Source organism: Sesamum indicum, linkage group LG4, assembly GCF_026168435.1.
Source record: "Sesamum indicum cultivar Baizhima isolate 11 linkage group LG4, ASM2616843v1, whole genome shotgun sequence".
Lineage (NCBI taxonomy): Eukaryota > Viridiplantae > Streptophyta > Magnoliopsida > Lamiales > Pedaliaceae > Sesamum > Sesamum indicum.
The window spans coordinates 14,841,871-14,856,601 of record NC_142660.1 but is presented as its reverse complement, the minus strand read 5'-3'; the positions used below and the strand labels follow the sequence as shown (position 1 = coordinate 14,856,601).

The 14,731-nt window shown below is 30.8% G+C and overlaps 1 protein-coding gene across 1 annotated transcript; it reads right to left on the bottom strand.

The window, feature by feature from the left end:
* Positions 1 to 6,353: 6,353 nt before the first annotated feature.
* LOC105160797 (transcription factor RF2b) lies at positions 6,354 to 10,499 on the bottom strand. The gene is made up of 4 exons (XM_011078285.3): positions 9,860 to 10,499; positions 8,543 to 8,675; positions 7,676 to 7,760; positions 6,354 to 7,193 (listed from the first exon to the last, which is right to left on the bottom strand). The coding sequence occupies exons 1-4, from the start codon at positions 10,333 to 10,335 to the stop codon at positions 6,817 to 6,819; spliced, it is 1,071 nt and encodes a 356-aa protein (XP_011076587.1). The 5' UTR covers positions 10,336 to 10,499; the 3' UTR covers positions 6,354 to 6,816.
* Positions 10,500 to 14,731: the final 4,232 nt, after the last annotated feature.

The following is a 14,731-nucleotide window of genomic DNA, read 5'->3' as shown; positions in this document are numbered from 1 at the left end:
CAATCAAATTATTAAAATTAAATTAAAGTACTAAAATTTTAATAATACTAAGCTTTGGGTATAAGTCTATCAGAATTATATAATTATGATTATTTAATTATGTTTAATTTATTGTTAATATTTTATGACTGAAATAAAATTCAATTGTTCCTAATATATCATATATTTTTTTTTTCTCTATAAAAAAAAAAAGAGTTTTGAGATTCGTTTGAGGTCAATGCCCACCATACAGGACTGAAATGGAATTCAATCGATCTTAATTTATCAAGATATGTACATTTTCTTGACGAATGTGGGTTTTTTTCTTGTATTATTTAATATATTCAGATATTAAAAGTTAATTACATACATTTATAATTTTAAATTATATAAATATATAGACACCAACAATTGCTAAAATAGTCTCAAGTCGAATCTACAATATTTTTATTGCGAAGAGGATATAGACTCTTAATATATACACACGAGAATGCATATATAACTATCAGACTAGCTGATAATTAGGCAAACATTTCACATCAATTGCAAAAGATGAGTTTGAACAACTTATAAGCCTCATGACATTCTCTATTATAGAGACACATTTTTAGGATAAAATCACGAGACTCGTACAAAATTAAATCAAATAATAATATTTAACAATATAACACCAATTGAATCATAAGCCGCAGCATCGTTGGACGCCATATCCGAGAACAATATAGTTGAGGCACAGAAATTTAATTTGGTGATAGATACCTAAGAAAGTGTTAGTCGGTTGTCCTCAAATGATAAAAACAAAAATAAGATAAGCTTACAAACATTGACAATATTATAAAAATGTTGTCATCATCAGTCACGAGTTTGCTAAATCAACTTAATTAAGAGGCCTAATTAATCATAATATTAATTCCAAATTTATTTTCACTAAATTCCACTGCTTTCAACTTAAAAATGATGTTTTTTGAAAAGTACGTTCGTCTATAATTTAATTAGTAAAAACCCATCACGAAGTTTCGTTGTTTACACGTGGCGATTGTGTATATATTAATTATACAATCATAAACAAAATTATCACTTTAACTTATAAAAAATTAAAGTAAAGTACAATTTCATTGTCATTGTTCCAATTAAGTAAGTGTTTAATTCTTATTAATTATATAATAATTGCTTGATATAAATATATATATATAATGATACAGGTAGAAAAAATAAATAAAGAGTGGTTGAAAATTACGTACTATGAGATTTTGATTAAGGGACCTACCATGTTAGGGGCACATGCAAGTCCCGTAAAATGTGGCCCAATTTTTAGTCTTATATCATTATCATAATTTGTTATTTTCCTACATTCATTATCATAATCTGTTCCACGCATAATGTGTGTGTATAAATATGTGTGAGTACGTATTTTCATCTATGATGTAAGTACGAATAGAGAATACGAGTACAGTATGGTATAGAGGACAGTAATATATCTTTCAAAAGTTTTAGAAAGCGATACGACTCGAAACATGAGATTTTTTTTTTTTTTTTTTTGTGTTCGTCAATCAATACAATGATTTTGGTTATTTTCATTTTATGAGTTACAGATTTGATTCCTAAATCGTTACTTTTTAATAGAATTGTCAGTTGGTATTAGTAATTCTGTTTTCGTCAAAACTAATGGAAATGCGCATTGAAAACGCACCCAAATGTAAAAAGAAAAAAATGGGTCGGATTTTAGAGCCCAAAAATGGGGTAAAATGGACAAACTTAGTTATATACTATTAGCAATAAGTTTGGGGCCAAAGTCCGTCCTATTTCCCCATTTTTCACATCCATGATTTAATCGTGGTTAATTGACATGATTAAAAATAAATAGCTATACCAAATAGTTATTGACCACGACCATGCATCGGTTGTTGGTCAAGATTTTTATTTTTTCATGATAGAAAAACTATATTTTTAAATAAATTTTATTTAACCATAATTAATAATAGTTATTAATCATGATTTTTAATCCATAGCCTTTAAAAGTGTAGAGAATAGTAATTTTTTTCCTAATGACGTGTGCAATTCCATTATTTTTGACGGAGATATAACGGTTAGGACCAACTCTGTCCAAAGTTGGTAACTTTACGGACATATAAAATATATAAAGATTTTTCTTTCTGTTTTTATTATATAATTCACTGACATTTTAAGTGGCATGTGGATCAAATATATGTGAAAAGTGAATCGTATTTGGTACGGGTCTAAATAATTATTTGGATTATAGATTTTCGAGGTATTGAGAATGATACACACACATGTGTGTGTATTTACAATAAGTATGCATACATTATATTATTCTGTCATCATATCTTCAGACTTGTCTTCTTTAGGGGACAAATATTTTGGAGATGAAGTATGGATTTACTTGCCTTTTCATGTTGATCATAATCTATTCATTTACATATATTGTTATGGGGTTAATTACATTTAGGCCCTTTTTAAAAAATATAAAATTATATATATATTTTTAAAATAATTTTAAAATTATACTTATATTCCTTTTGAAAAATTTTCAGTTACACCCGGTCCCCTTCTGTTAGGATTTGGATAAAAAATACTTATATATGGAGTGAACTTAACGTTCTCATCTATATTTTTATGCCTATAAAGGAATAAATATAATATATATATATACAGAGTGAGGTTAACATCATTATATTTTTTTCCTTTCTAAGTACAAAATTATTACATGAAAATATTCAATGTGGAGTAAAAATTATAAATTTACATAATTATTTTTGCTAACGTCAACAGTTCTTGTGTAAACCATAACGAAAGGGAGTTAGGTGTAAATAGCGGATTTTTGGAGGGGGTTTAAGTGTAACTTTGAATTTTTTTTTTTGGGGGGGGGAGGTACAATATCATATTTTTAGAAGAGGTTTAAGTGTAATTAACCCTATAGATATATTTTTTGTTTTTGTTCCGATTTGTTTGTGTATCTATCATGCATCTATTATGTACAACACACTAAAGCAACAATTTGATAAAATCCTAACTTATCAAGCATGATCCTCACAAGTTATAGTTAGAACTACAAATTCAACTTATTGGTTCAACCAATAATGTGATAGTCTAATGTTAAGTAATAGATTCTATGAATAAGTTTGAAATTACATGTCGAGTTTCATCGAATATGTAGGTATTTATATCAGTTTATGTAAGTTTATTGGGATATATTTTGTAGTTTTTTATTATATTAATATATTGATTGAACCGATATATTGTTCAATTTAAACTTATTTTCATATTTCATGAATAAGAAATTAGAGACGTCATATGTGTACATATTATATATACTTGTGTGTATCTATATGTATATATATATCTACCAACATATATATATATTATGAATGAACCTCCTCACACCACCAATTTTTTCAAAGATTTATGTAAGTTGAAATATGGGATCACAAAAATTTATTGTGATCCAAAATTTCTTGAATAGACACAACATGAATACCACCTCAATTGACATCCACAAAGTGGCATGTTGATTTTATCCAAATGTTGTTGTTTGGGGACCAAAGGGTAGTGATGTAGAGAAGGGTTTGTCCAATATTCCCACTTGTCTTCAAGACAAAAAGTAGTTGCATTTTTATTACATGGACCCCTAATAACTACTATATACTCACAAGAGGTCCAAACATGAACACTTTCAAGAATGGGCCCTTTTACCAGCCATATCAAAAATCCCACCTGCTGGTATCAGGTTTCACGAACAAATATAAGGTTATGAATTCAAATTTTATTAAACGTATGAGTATTGGTCTTACTTTATATTGTGTTTGAATTAATATATTTGGAATTAAGAATTTCAAATTCATATAATAAATCCCACGATTTTGAAACATTGTGATAGATTTCAGATCTGTTAATATGGAGTCATTTGAAATTATTTCTCTAAATTTCTCGTTTGAATCTAAATCCATTTATCCATACAAAGGCTTATGTCAAATTGTCAGTACTTATTATTTCATCCACGTTTTAATTTAAAAATTATTTAAGGGATATGTTAAAATATTGACGATAAATTAAAATTATGATTTAATTATTATTTTTATAAAAAAATAATAATAAAAGGGAAAAAGAATACCCCACATGAGTTTGAATTGGGGGGTTGCTATTAAACTCACATTCACCTGTGTTGGGCATGTGCAATAATTTGGGGGGTGGTGGTAGGCCACCCATTGGCCCTTGGATAACTAACAAGGGAAGTTAATTCTTGGGCCTCCAAACAACCCCTAGTCCCAATCCTAGACTACACAAATACATGCAAGTATACGTCTTGTTGCTTGGGAGTAACTGAGGATGTTGGTCTTACATTCAACAAGAAACAATAGTCATATGATGTTTTTTGTGTACAACTCATATATATATATATATATATATATGTTGTTAGTTATGCAAGTTGCAATGGAGCACTAAATAGGAGATGAAAATATAAGAAGAGAGGTGTAATAAATTGTAATTTTTTCAGTTAATTATGTATTAAAAAATTTCAGTGTTATAGGGCCGGATGAATAAATGATTTTTAGTGTAAGAAATCGAAAGTCTTTGTCTAGCTTAAAAAGATCATTTCGTAACGATCTATAAACGCTCTAAATTCACATCCATCTGCAATAGACCTCACCTCTAATAGGAACCAACGGTGTTCCTAGTTCCGTGAATTAATCTAATTATATTTATTTGATCACTCTCTCTGAACTGTATGTAAGTATACTTACCATTTAATTGACTCAAATTATCTTAATTCTATCTAGATTAAATTTCCCCTCACACATACATTGCTAAAAGAATAAAAATAAAGTTTTTTATACTCGACTCTAAATTAACTGCAAAAAAATTAATTTGAACTCGATTTTTTTATAACAGAAAATAAAGCTCGAATGTCTTTTCTAGTTCAACAAAACGTGGGCCAACTAGAGGGCAATTTGACTAACTAGAAGACGATAAGATATTCGTAAAAATATATTCGAACTTGACTCTTGCTCGATCAAATTAAAATTCATGTAAGTTGTATAATTTCAAACTCTATACGAAATTCATATCAAGTTTGAACAATAATTAGTTGGATATTACTCAAATATTTACAGTCTTATGTGCATCTTTGCCCATCAACAAGAAACAAATTCAATGTGAGATCAAGGTGCAGGCTTGCAAGCCTTGTCATAACGAGAATATTGCAAAGTGTTTGCATCAACTTCTGTTTTTTCAGAGTTAATTACATTCAAACTCCTTTAAAAATATACAATTACAATCTTTTCTAAAAAAAAGTTTTAAAAATTACACGTTCACCCGCTTCAAAAATCAATATTTACACTCAATTTCGTTTCGTTAGATTTAAACGAAAAATAATGACATTAACAACAAAAATTACATAAATTTTCTACACCTCATAAATTTTAAATAAGGGACAAAATTAAAAGTTTATATAATTCTTTTTGCTAATATCCATTTTTCATCCAAACCCTAACAATAGGAGGTCAGATGTAAATAGAGAATTTTCGAAGAAGGTGTAAATGTAATTTCAAAACTTCTATGGACAAAAGTTTAATTTTATATTTTTAAAAGGGGTCTGAGCATTAACCTTTTCCTTATGAGAATAAGTTGTAAAAGCAAAAAGTTGTAGATTAAGTAACAATAATAGTTCGGAATGGTTGAAAACAAAAGTTAAAAATGAAAATAAAAACATAATATTTACAACTTTAGCCATAAACTACAGAAATTAGTAGAGAGCTACCTACAACTTCGAAAATAAACTTAATTTACGCAATTCAAAAGTAGAAGCTATAAAATAAAAAAGCTATAATCAACTTATTTTCAAAAATACTTTGATAAGCGCTTATTTTCAACATTTGAAATAAGCAACATTTGCAAACACCCGTCAGTCATGATTTGTCGGTAGGGAGCTTTTCTTGATAAATCATAAGCCCACATCGAAAATTTGTCACTTCTTTTTTCTCGCAAACTTCAATAATTCAAATCCAGGCAAGTTTTCTGATTAGTTGTTATAGGGATATATACAGTTCTGCTGTTTGTTCTAACTCAGTCACAGGTTGTAATGGTTTGAGCATCACAACTATAGTTCAGAATGACATTTTACTCCTACAGTTACCTGTAAGAACCCTCCAAGCAGCAGGGTTCTTACAAAAATCTGAAAATTTACGTGCCAATACCGAAAGAAAGCTACGTATTCTGCTTTTTTACACTCATAAAGGCATCAAACACTTCTGCAAAAAGGCATATTGATTAGCAGACAACAAACTCCATAACGTCCAACGAGCGACAGAGAAACTGGTCCGAACTGATATATATCACGAATGCAAATGAAGTAACTATTTAGATGTCTAGCAAGATAGCATTAAAGTTACTAAGATGTACAACATAAAACGTTCGAGTTAATTAAGGACAAACAATGTGCAAGTCTTATTACACTTGACTGACAGAGATTAGTAGACCGAGTCCCCCCTCGGTCAGTAGATGAGAAGCTTCACACAAGAAGTGAAGCAGCTAAAAGCACTACGACCATCACACAAGACACAATTTCTCAGTTGAATGAATAACTTGAGAAGGAAGAGAAAAAATGAAATGAAATGAAGAGATAATCAACCGCCGACACAACGAACAACGAGAACCGAGGAACCTACAACACTAGCGAAATCTAATAACCCCCCAGTTAAATAGAAAAAAATGAAAAAATGTGGATTACTGATGATTGTGATGTTAAAAATGGTGTCAGTCTATGAACAAGTAAATAAATAGGCTTGGGGTGATGAACAAATCAGAAAAAAACGACCTGAATCAGAATGTACTGCTGCTTTCACTAGCCGAAATGGAAGGACCTTCAGACTTCACAAGATGAGAGCTACGACTGCTGATGCCAAGGCCTTGAAACCGTCCAAGAGGGTCCTGGTGCAACGAGTCGGAAAGGCCCTGCAGGGGAGTTGCAGAAAGCATAGGGTGCTGATGACTCGACATGCCGGCTGGGAGTGTGTGAAACTGCTGCATCTGTACGTTCTGGGAATCGTTTGGGCCAGGTTGTGGCTGAGGGGAAAAGAAAGCAGACTGGTTGTAGGGAACGTGTTGCATTGCCAAATTGAATGTGTCGGTAGTGGCTGATATTTCTCCGGTTGCAATTCTGAGTCTTTCTACTTCCTGCTTCAATGCTTCATTAAGTGCTGCAAATTTGTATTGCAAAATTCCATAAGTTAATGAAATAAAGAAATCATAAAAGAGAACAAAGAATGCATGGTGGAGATGGCTCGGAGGACATGGAAGGTTAGTGAATCAGCCGTCTTTTACTCCGTACTCTCTGTATCCCAAACTTAAAGTAGTTCATAGACATCACAAAGAATTCCATCTAAAATTCTCTATTTAGTCATGTGTGCTGGACACAATCTTAAGAAGTCGTAATACAATGGCCATGGTAATTTCAGAAGGATTGTCAATGCATATTCAGAAAAGCTTATCAGTAAAATACATATTTTTGCCGTACTAAGAGTATCTTGCTCCACTTTGGCAAAAGTTGATGAGATACAGTAAAAGTAGCTAGGAAGGTCATTGTGCAGATAGCATGTCTTTGGGATACATGGGAAATCATTCCTGATCGGACTGATTAGCCAAAGTTAACAATTTGAATTCTCATGGACAACATACTTACCATCGCGTAACTGAGCTTGCTGTTCCATGGCTTGTAGCCGAAGCTTAAGCTCTGTATTTTCATTACTCAGCCCTGTAGTGTCTCTCTGAAAAAGACAATATTCAAGAAAAAATGACATCATCAAACAAATGTTTTGAATGAAATGCTGAAACTGAACAATCTATAATCAAATCTAAACCTGATTTAGGGACACGGTTTAAGTTGGTGACAGGCATTCTGACAATCATACAATCACATAAAAGATCTGTTAGTTGCATGACACTCAGTTGTCAACCAGCCGTTAGGTAATGCTGAGAGGACTCTTTGTTCTGCTGGGCGGGATCTTACAGTAATGAGGGGTGATTGATTTAATGAAGGCAGTATAGACAATAAGTTTTTCTAGCAGTGCGAGGTGCTGGGAAGGACAAGGGCTTAGATGAGCATGTTCTGACCGCTTAGAGTACCTCCTCATATCGGCCAAGAAGATCTAAAGTTTGGAGATACCTTTCTTAACATCACCAAGCTCTCTAGGAAGGACGATGACTTTTGTGCACATGTTCCTGCTCTTTTAGCTTTCTAGCATTCGGCAACACTTAATTCATCTGATGATAATATTACAGAGTATATGATAATAGACTCGGGAACAAAAATATGCAGCCAGAATCTAGGGATGTGGTCCCCCTTCTTTCTAACCATATGCCACTCTAACCAAATCAAAGAGGGAAAAACTTAATTATATCCAACAAAAGTGAAATATCTCATGGTTGGATTTGAGATAAGAAACTAATTGGTCAAGGGCCATGTTTTTAGGTGAGATATTCTTAACCACACAAACTTGATCATGACGTAAGTGAAAATCCAGTGAAGGAGCAATTTCAGGGGATATACCTGGAACAGTGTCAGTTGTGCAGAGAGAGTTGTTGCTTCAGTTTGGAGGGTCTGAACTTTTCTCTCCAGTTCAGATATGTAGCGGGCCTTTCTTTCTTTTGATCGAGCAGCAGATTGCCGATTTGCCAAGATCCTGTACAGTATTATGAATGCATCAGTTGATGAAAGGAAAATAAAGTACAATGGCATAAAAAGATAGAACATGTTCAACTGATCAGGCATATATAAAACTGTATATGCGAGTTTCATCTCATCTAATTGCAAATACGCCAGAAATTAATAGCAATACAGAGATGAAGCACCAAACCACACAAGGATGTAAAGTACAATTGGTTTGCATGATCAAACGTAATACATTGTATTTGAGTTCATAAAAGAATGCATGCATAGGTCATCAAATGTTGCTTAATCCTATTTCACATTAGATGAGACTGTTTTGTTAAGTCATCAACTGTCACAGAGAAATATTATGCCATTCAAGCAACATATTCATCAATGTATTTTACCACATCAAAGTCCTAACAAAAGCAGAAATTGTCAGATCATCATGCAGGAAAATGAGGCTTCTTTCTTCTGGTATTTAGAAATAGAAGCAAGAATATACAATATTTACAAAAATGAATAGTTGAGTGATCAAACAAATACCGATGCATGACAAAATAGCAGCTCAAGAAGTTCATTGTCTTGAGTTATCAATAAAGCCCATATACTATTAAAATTTTCGCCATCCATCCAGTCTAACCACATTAAGAGTGAACTGAATGTGACAATCATCTCGTTTATAATCTCTTGCAATAAAATACTACACCATCCCGTAACACAATGTTTACATTAAAACTCAAATCAAGAACTCCGGTCAACACTTGCAGAGCTGGCTAACATATGCCGAAGCCCCCCTGTTCTCCTATATTTGACAAATCACTACACAGTATGCTAGTAATCAGGGGGCAAAACATAAGCTTTAAAGTCATTGTACCAGAGATCAATCAAGCTCGACCTTAAGGATACCTTAGCTCCATTAGAAATCAATCTTACATCCCAACATTCATTTCTTGTACAAGATCAAAAAATTTCCAACTCACTGTCAGAATGTGCTTATCCATAACAGATTAGATTAGTAGAACAATCAGAAAACTTGACAAGGCAATCTCAGATTCGCAAAGATCCATTGCAAGATCCACTCTTAACCCATAATTCAATACAAGCAAACCACTCACGTTCACATCCAAAAATGCAAAGCTAGAATGTCTAAACATACATACAAATAATACCAAGAAAGAAAAAGAAAAAGTTCATTTTTTTAGCCAAGAAAAATACCTTTTGGCGCGCTTAGGATCAATAGTCCACAACTCAGCAAGCTTATCAGGAGCCATAGCTTTCTTGGCTTCAATGCTACTCTCATTGAACAACAAACTCGAACTATCCACCGAATTACTATGCCTATGCCTTGGCCTAGATACACCACCACCACTTTTCTCCTCTTCCTCCACCGCTGCCCCACCACTCCCCCCACCCGCATTGTCCAAAACAGAGTCACCAATTCCAGATCCGCCTCCGCCTCCCGCGCCGCCGTTGAGCTTCTCAATGTCCATGTAAGTCGAAAACAGATCATCCTCGGATCCCATCTCCTCGAAACTCCCTGCCGGCGCGTCAAACGGGTCCGACACCAGATCTAAGTCCTCCGGCAGCCGGAAGTTCACCTCTGAGTGGGCCCTCCGGTGATGGGCCGGCCGCATTGCAGCAGGAAACGACGGCGTGGGGTTCAACGAATGCTTGGAGTTTGGATCTTGCATTTCTTGTGACTGTGTGTGTGCTGTGGAATGGCTCCCAAGACTCGTAGTTATACTAGTAGTTAAAAGGTGGGCAGTCTTGTTTTTTAATTTTCTTGCAGTTGGAGGAGTGAGAGTAGTGGGAGTAACTGTTTTTGGGACGAGTTGACGAGGAAAAGTGTGTTTTTACTCAGACAGAAATGGGGTTGAAAATGAATTCCGGGGTGGACTTTGGATGTGCAATCATTTCTTGATGTGGGGTATGAATGATGCATGGGATCCCGCTTGACGAGGACGCAATGCAATCATGAAAATTTTTCGAACTCATCTTGAGATAATAACATCTTTATTATGTATATATATGTGGATAATATATCGAAATAATGAGGATGTCTATAAATTCCTTTGTTCAATTTATAGATCATATGCGTATACGAAGTATAGTATGAAATATAATATGAATTTGCAATACAAAATTCTTATTGAAAACTTATCAGAATGTTTGAAGTTGCTTTTAGGTAAATTCTTAATGATTGCATAAAATTATATATGAATTATTGAGGCTTCAAAAGCATATTGAAGAACGAACGTTGGGTAGTGATTGAAATGTGCTGCAGATAAATAAAAATATGTTGGTATATTTTAAAAACACAGAAATAAAAATTATTAAAAAAAAAATCAAAGAACCCACCTGGATTCATGCATAGTTTAGCTTGGTCATTGAATTTGATGTAAATGTATTAATTTTAGTATAATAAGTTTTGGATGGTCAAAATGTTTCTTAAAATTGTTAGTTTAGTCATGATATATTTGGATACATTTCATTTTCAAAAACTAAGGTGGTCATGTGGTTTCATGATTGTCTTACTTCTTTAATGTTCATTTACTACAAGGAGTGAATTGGGTCAAATATTACAAAACAAATAATTAAATCTTTTATTGCAAATATCTATCAATAAATCGTGAGATATTTGCGATGGAGGGTTGTCTGCAGCAAGATTTGACACAATTTGTAAAGGATTTTTATTATAGATAGTTTTTCGATTTCAAGTAGCAATAGTAAAATTACAACATAACCTGATCCCATCTCAAAATTTGAAGCAAGTAATCCTTCTCTTGAGTTATGAAATTGGTGGATTTAGGTACTTAATTTACTTTTAGAAGTAATATTTTGTTTCTTTGTTTAAAATTCGAAGTAATTATAAACGCTCTTTTCCGTCGCTCTCAAAGTTCATCCCAAATTTGATGATTATATTTAATGGTAGATTACAACGATTTTCCTGAGACTTGACATAATCACGAATACCCCCTTGTTGTTTGAAAAATTATCAATACCCCCATAATTTTAACGATCGTCTAACAACTAGCCCAATACGTTAAATTTTCATTCATTTTTATGGTGAACTAAAACACCCTTATGGATTAAAAATTATAATTTTATTTATTTTTTTATGACTAAGTGGATAATTTTTTTTATAATTTTCAAAATTTTTTCATCTATCCCCTTTGATTTTTTTATAAATTTTAAATTTAAAAAAAAAAAAATACAATAAAGGCAAAGTTGACAACTTCATACTTGTATTCAAGAATTACATAATTTAATCAAACATCAGGGAAGTATTTGTAATTTTTCAAATAATGAGAAAGTATTCGTAATTATACCAAACCTCATGGGAAGTAATTGTAATTTACCCTATATTTAAACTGTCATTCCTTTCCATCACAAATGTGTCTATTTTTATTTTTGATTTTATTCAATAATTCCAAATCACTCAATACATTAAAAAAAAAAAAAAAAACATTCATATAACAATGTCGAAGACAACCAACTCTTGGATTATGAGCTAAGGAAGATTCTAGTCTGATTTTGATTTGGTTCTATCATATCCCAATTATAGATAGAGTGTTTTAGGTCAAAGTCTAATGATACTTACTACCTACACTACAAATATAAATTCATTGAATTTAATCAAATCATGTCCAAACAACAGCTTATAACCTCGACTTCCTCGTGGACTGAAACGTGTCAAATAATCACAATCCTCATTAGTATAAAATTTAGATAGATGATTGTGACTACAACAGAAAATAATATTAAGGAATAATTGTATAATTTATACCCCGTAATTTACAGTTTATTTACATAAAAAAATATTTTTTGCATAATTATCCCCTAACAATAAAAAAATAGAATAATTTGTATATTTATATATATTTGTGCTTTTTGAGGTGTATATATAATTACCAAAAAAATTTCAAAAGAAATAAATTATTTATGTAGCTATGAATGTAAAGATAATTATCGCTAATATTACAAATATAATACTAAATAATAATTTCAAAATTCTAATTATTTTAGCGACCACTTTATACATAATATTCTAATAATTGTCACCAAAAACTATAAACTCATTATTATGAGAAAAATGAAAAAAAAATCTAATCTTATGATAAACATAGTTAATTAACGACAATATTGATATCATCATCTGACTTTCATTCGTTTGTTGTAATATTAATGAACTATATATTAAATAAAATAAAAGATAAAAATATAATGCAAATTAAAAAATTTCATGTCAAAAAAAAAAAGAAAAGATAAATCAAATTCCAGAAGACACACATTGAGATGGAACAGCTGTAGGAAATTGCATTGAAATCGCCATCATCAGCCACATATATTTTCACGAGTCTCTTAAATCGTACTGTTTCTTTTTTTAATAATTGGGTCGGGGCACGTTGTTTTCTTTTTTCTTTTATATATATGTATATTATTATATAAAAAATAAAATGTATCAATGAACATTTCATATTTAATGAAAAAAAATAACTTAAAGTATTATTGACGCCACAATAGAAATAGTGTAGTATTGTCATAAATTATTGTATGTGAGTGAAAGTATCTTTTGATTTGATTTTTTAATGAATTAGCTATTATGCGCGGTCTTCACATGTATAAATTAATTTTTACATGCTAATGCATGTGATGAGATATATTTTTGCTATTTTGGTCATGAAAGATTTATTTGACTTGCAAACAAGTGATCAGAATAAATATAGATTTTCATTTAACGTTCTTGTTAATATCAATAAATTCAATAAATCTTGATCAACTAATGAGATCAAAAAACAAACATTTAAGGATACTAGATGTAATTCCCAAACCACAAGCGTCTACATATAATTACATCAAATTTCAAGGGAGGACCGTATAATTTTGATGAATACGGAGTTGGAAAATAAGTTTACATTTTATTTTTTCTATTGAAAGAAACTGTAAATACATAATTTACATCCATATTGATAAATTCATAAATAATCAATTCAATCAATAAATACACGTTCCATTAAACCACAATAAGTAAAATGAATATTTATTGTAATAAATTATGCACATTAAGTAAAACAAAATATCTATATATTTGATAAGACTTAAACATATGATCTTGAGCTTATTTATGAGATCTTGATAATAATACTTTATTTTTGAATTATTTCATATTAAACTCGCGACGAAAAATACATTATATTCTTTTTAATTTGATAATAAACTCTTTCGTGCGAATTTATTGGATAGAAATTAATAAATGGTATTTGTGTGATCACTTAATGTGAATTTATTAATTAAATTGATATATTTATTCATTTATTGATGTTGATGTAAATTATATAATCACCATTTTTATTAAAAAAAGATTAATTATACTTAGATCCCCTAAAATTAAAATTATAGTTTCTTACGAAAACGGTTTGAAATTACACTTACATCTTCTAAAATTTTTCATTGACACTTGATCTTTTCTATTAGAGTTTGAACAAAAAATATTGACGTAAAAAAATATTATATATATATATATATATATATTTGACGAGTCATAAATTTTTAATTTCACCTTTTATTCGACATTCTCATATAGATTTTTGTACTTATAAGAGTATATTTTTTGTTATAAGTACAAAATTATTATATAGGAATGTTAAACGAGGGGTTAAATTGAAAATTTACATAACTTTTTGCATAATGTCAGTATTTTTCGTCCAACCCCTAATAAAAATAATCAGGCATAACAATGAAATTTTTTAAGGGATGTAAATATAATCTTTAAACTTTTCTTTAAAAAATATATATTATCTAATATTTTTTTAAAAAAAATTATGTGTAATTAACTCAAAAATAGTGATGATTTTTGTTTCGTCATATGATTATTATTCTTTGTCTAAGTCATGAGCAGCAGCCTCGTGGGATCCAATCCGCACGGTGAAAATGACCAAACATTATCTCACCATAATCAACGGTTTCATGATTATCTGTATTAATTTTTATGACCCCAGAATTTCTCCAATACAGTTTAAGATAAAGATCATTTATTATTATTATTATTATTATTATTATTATTAATCAAATACTTGAATAACATCC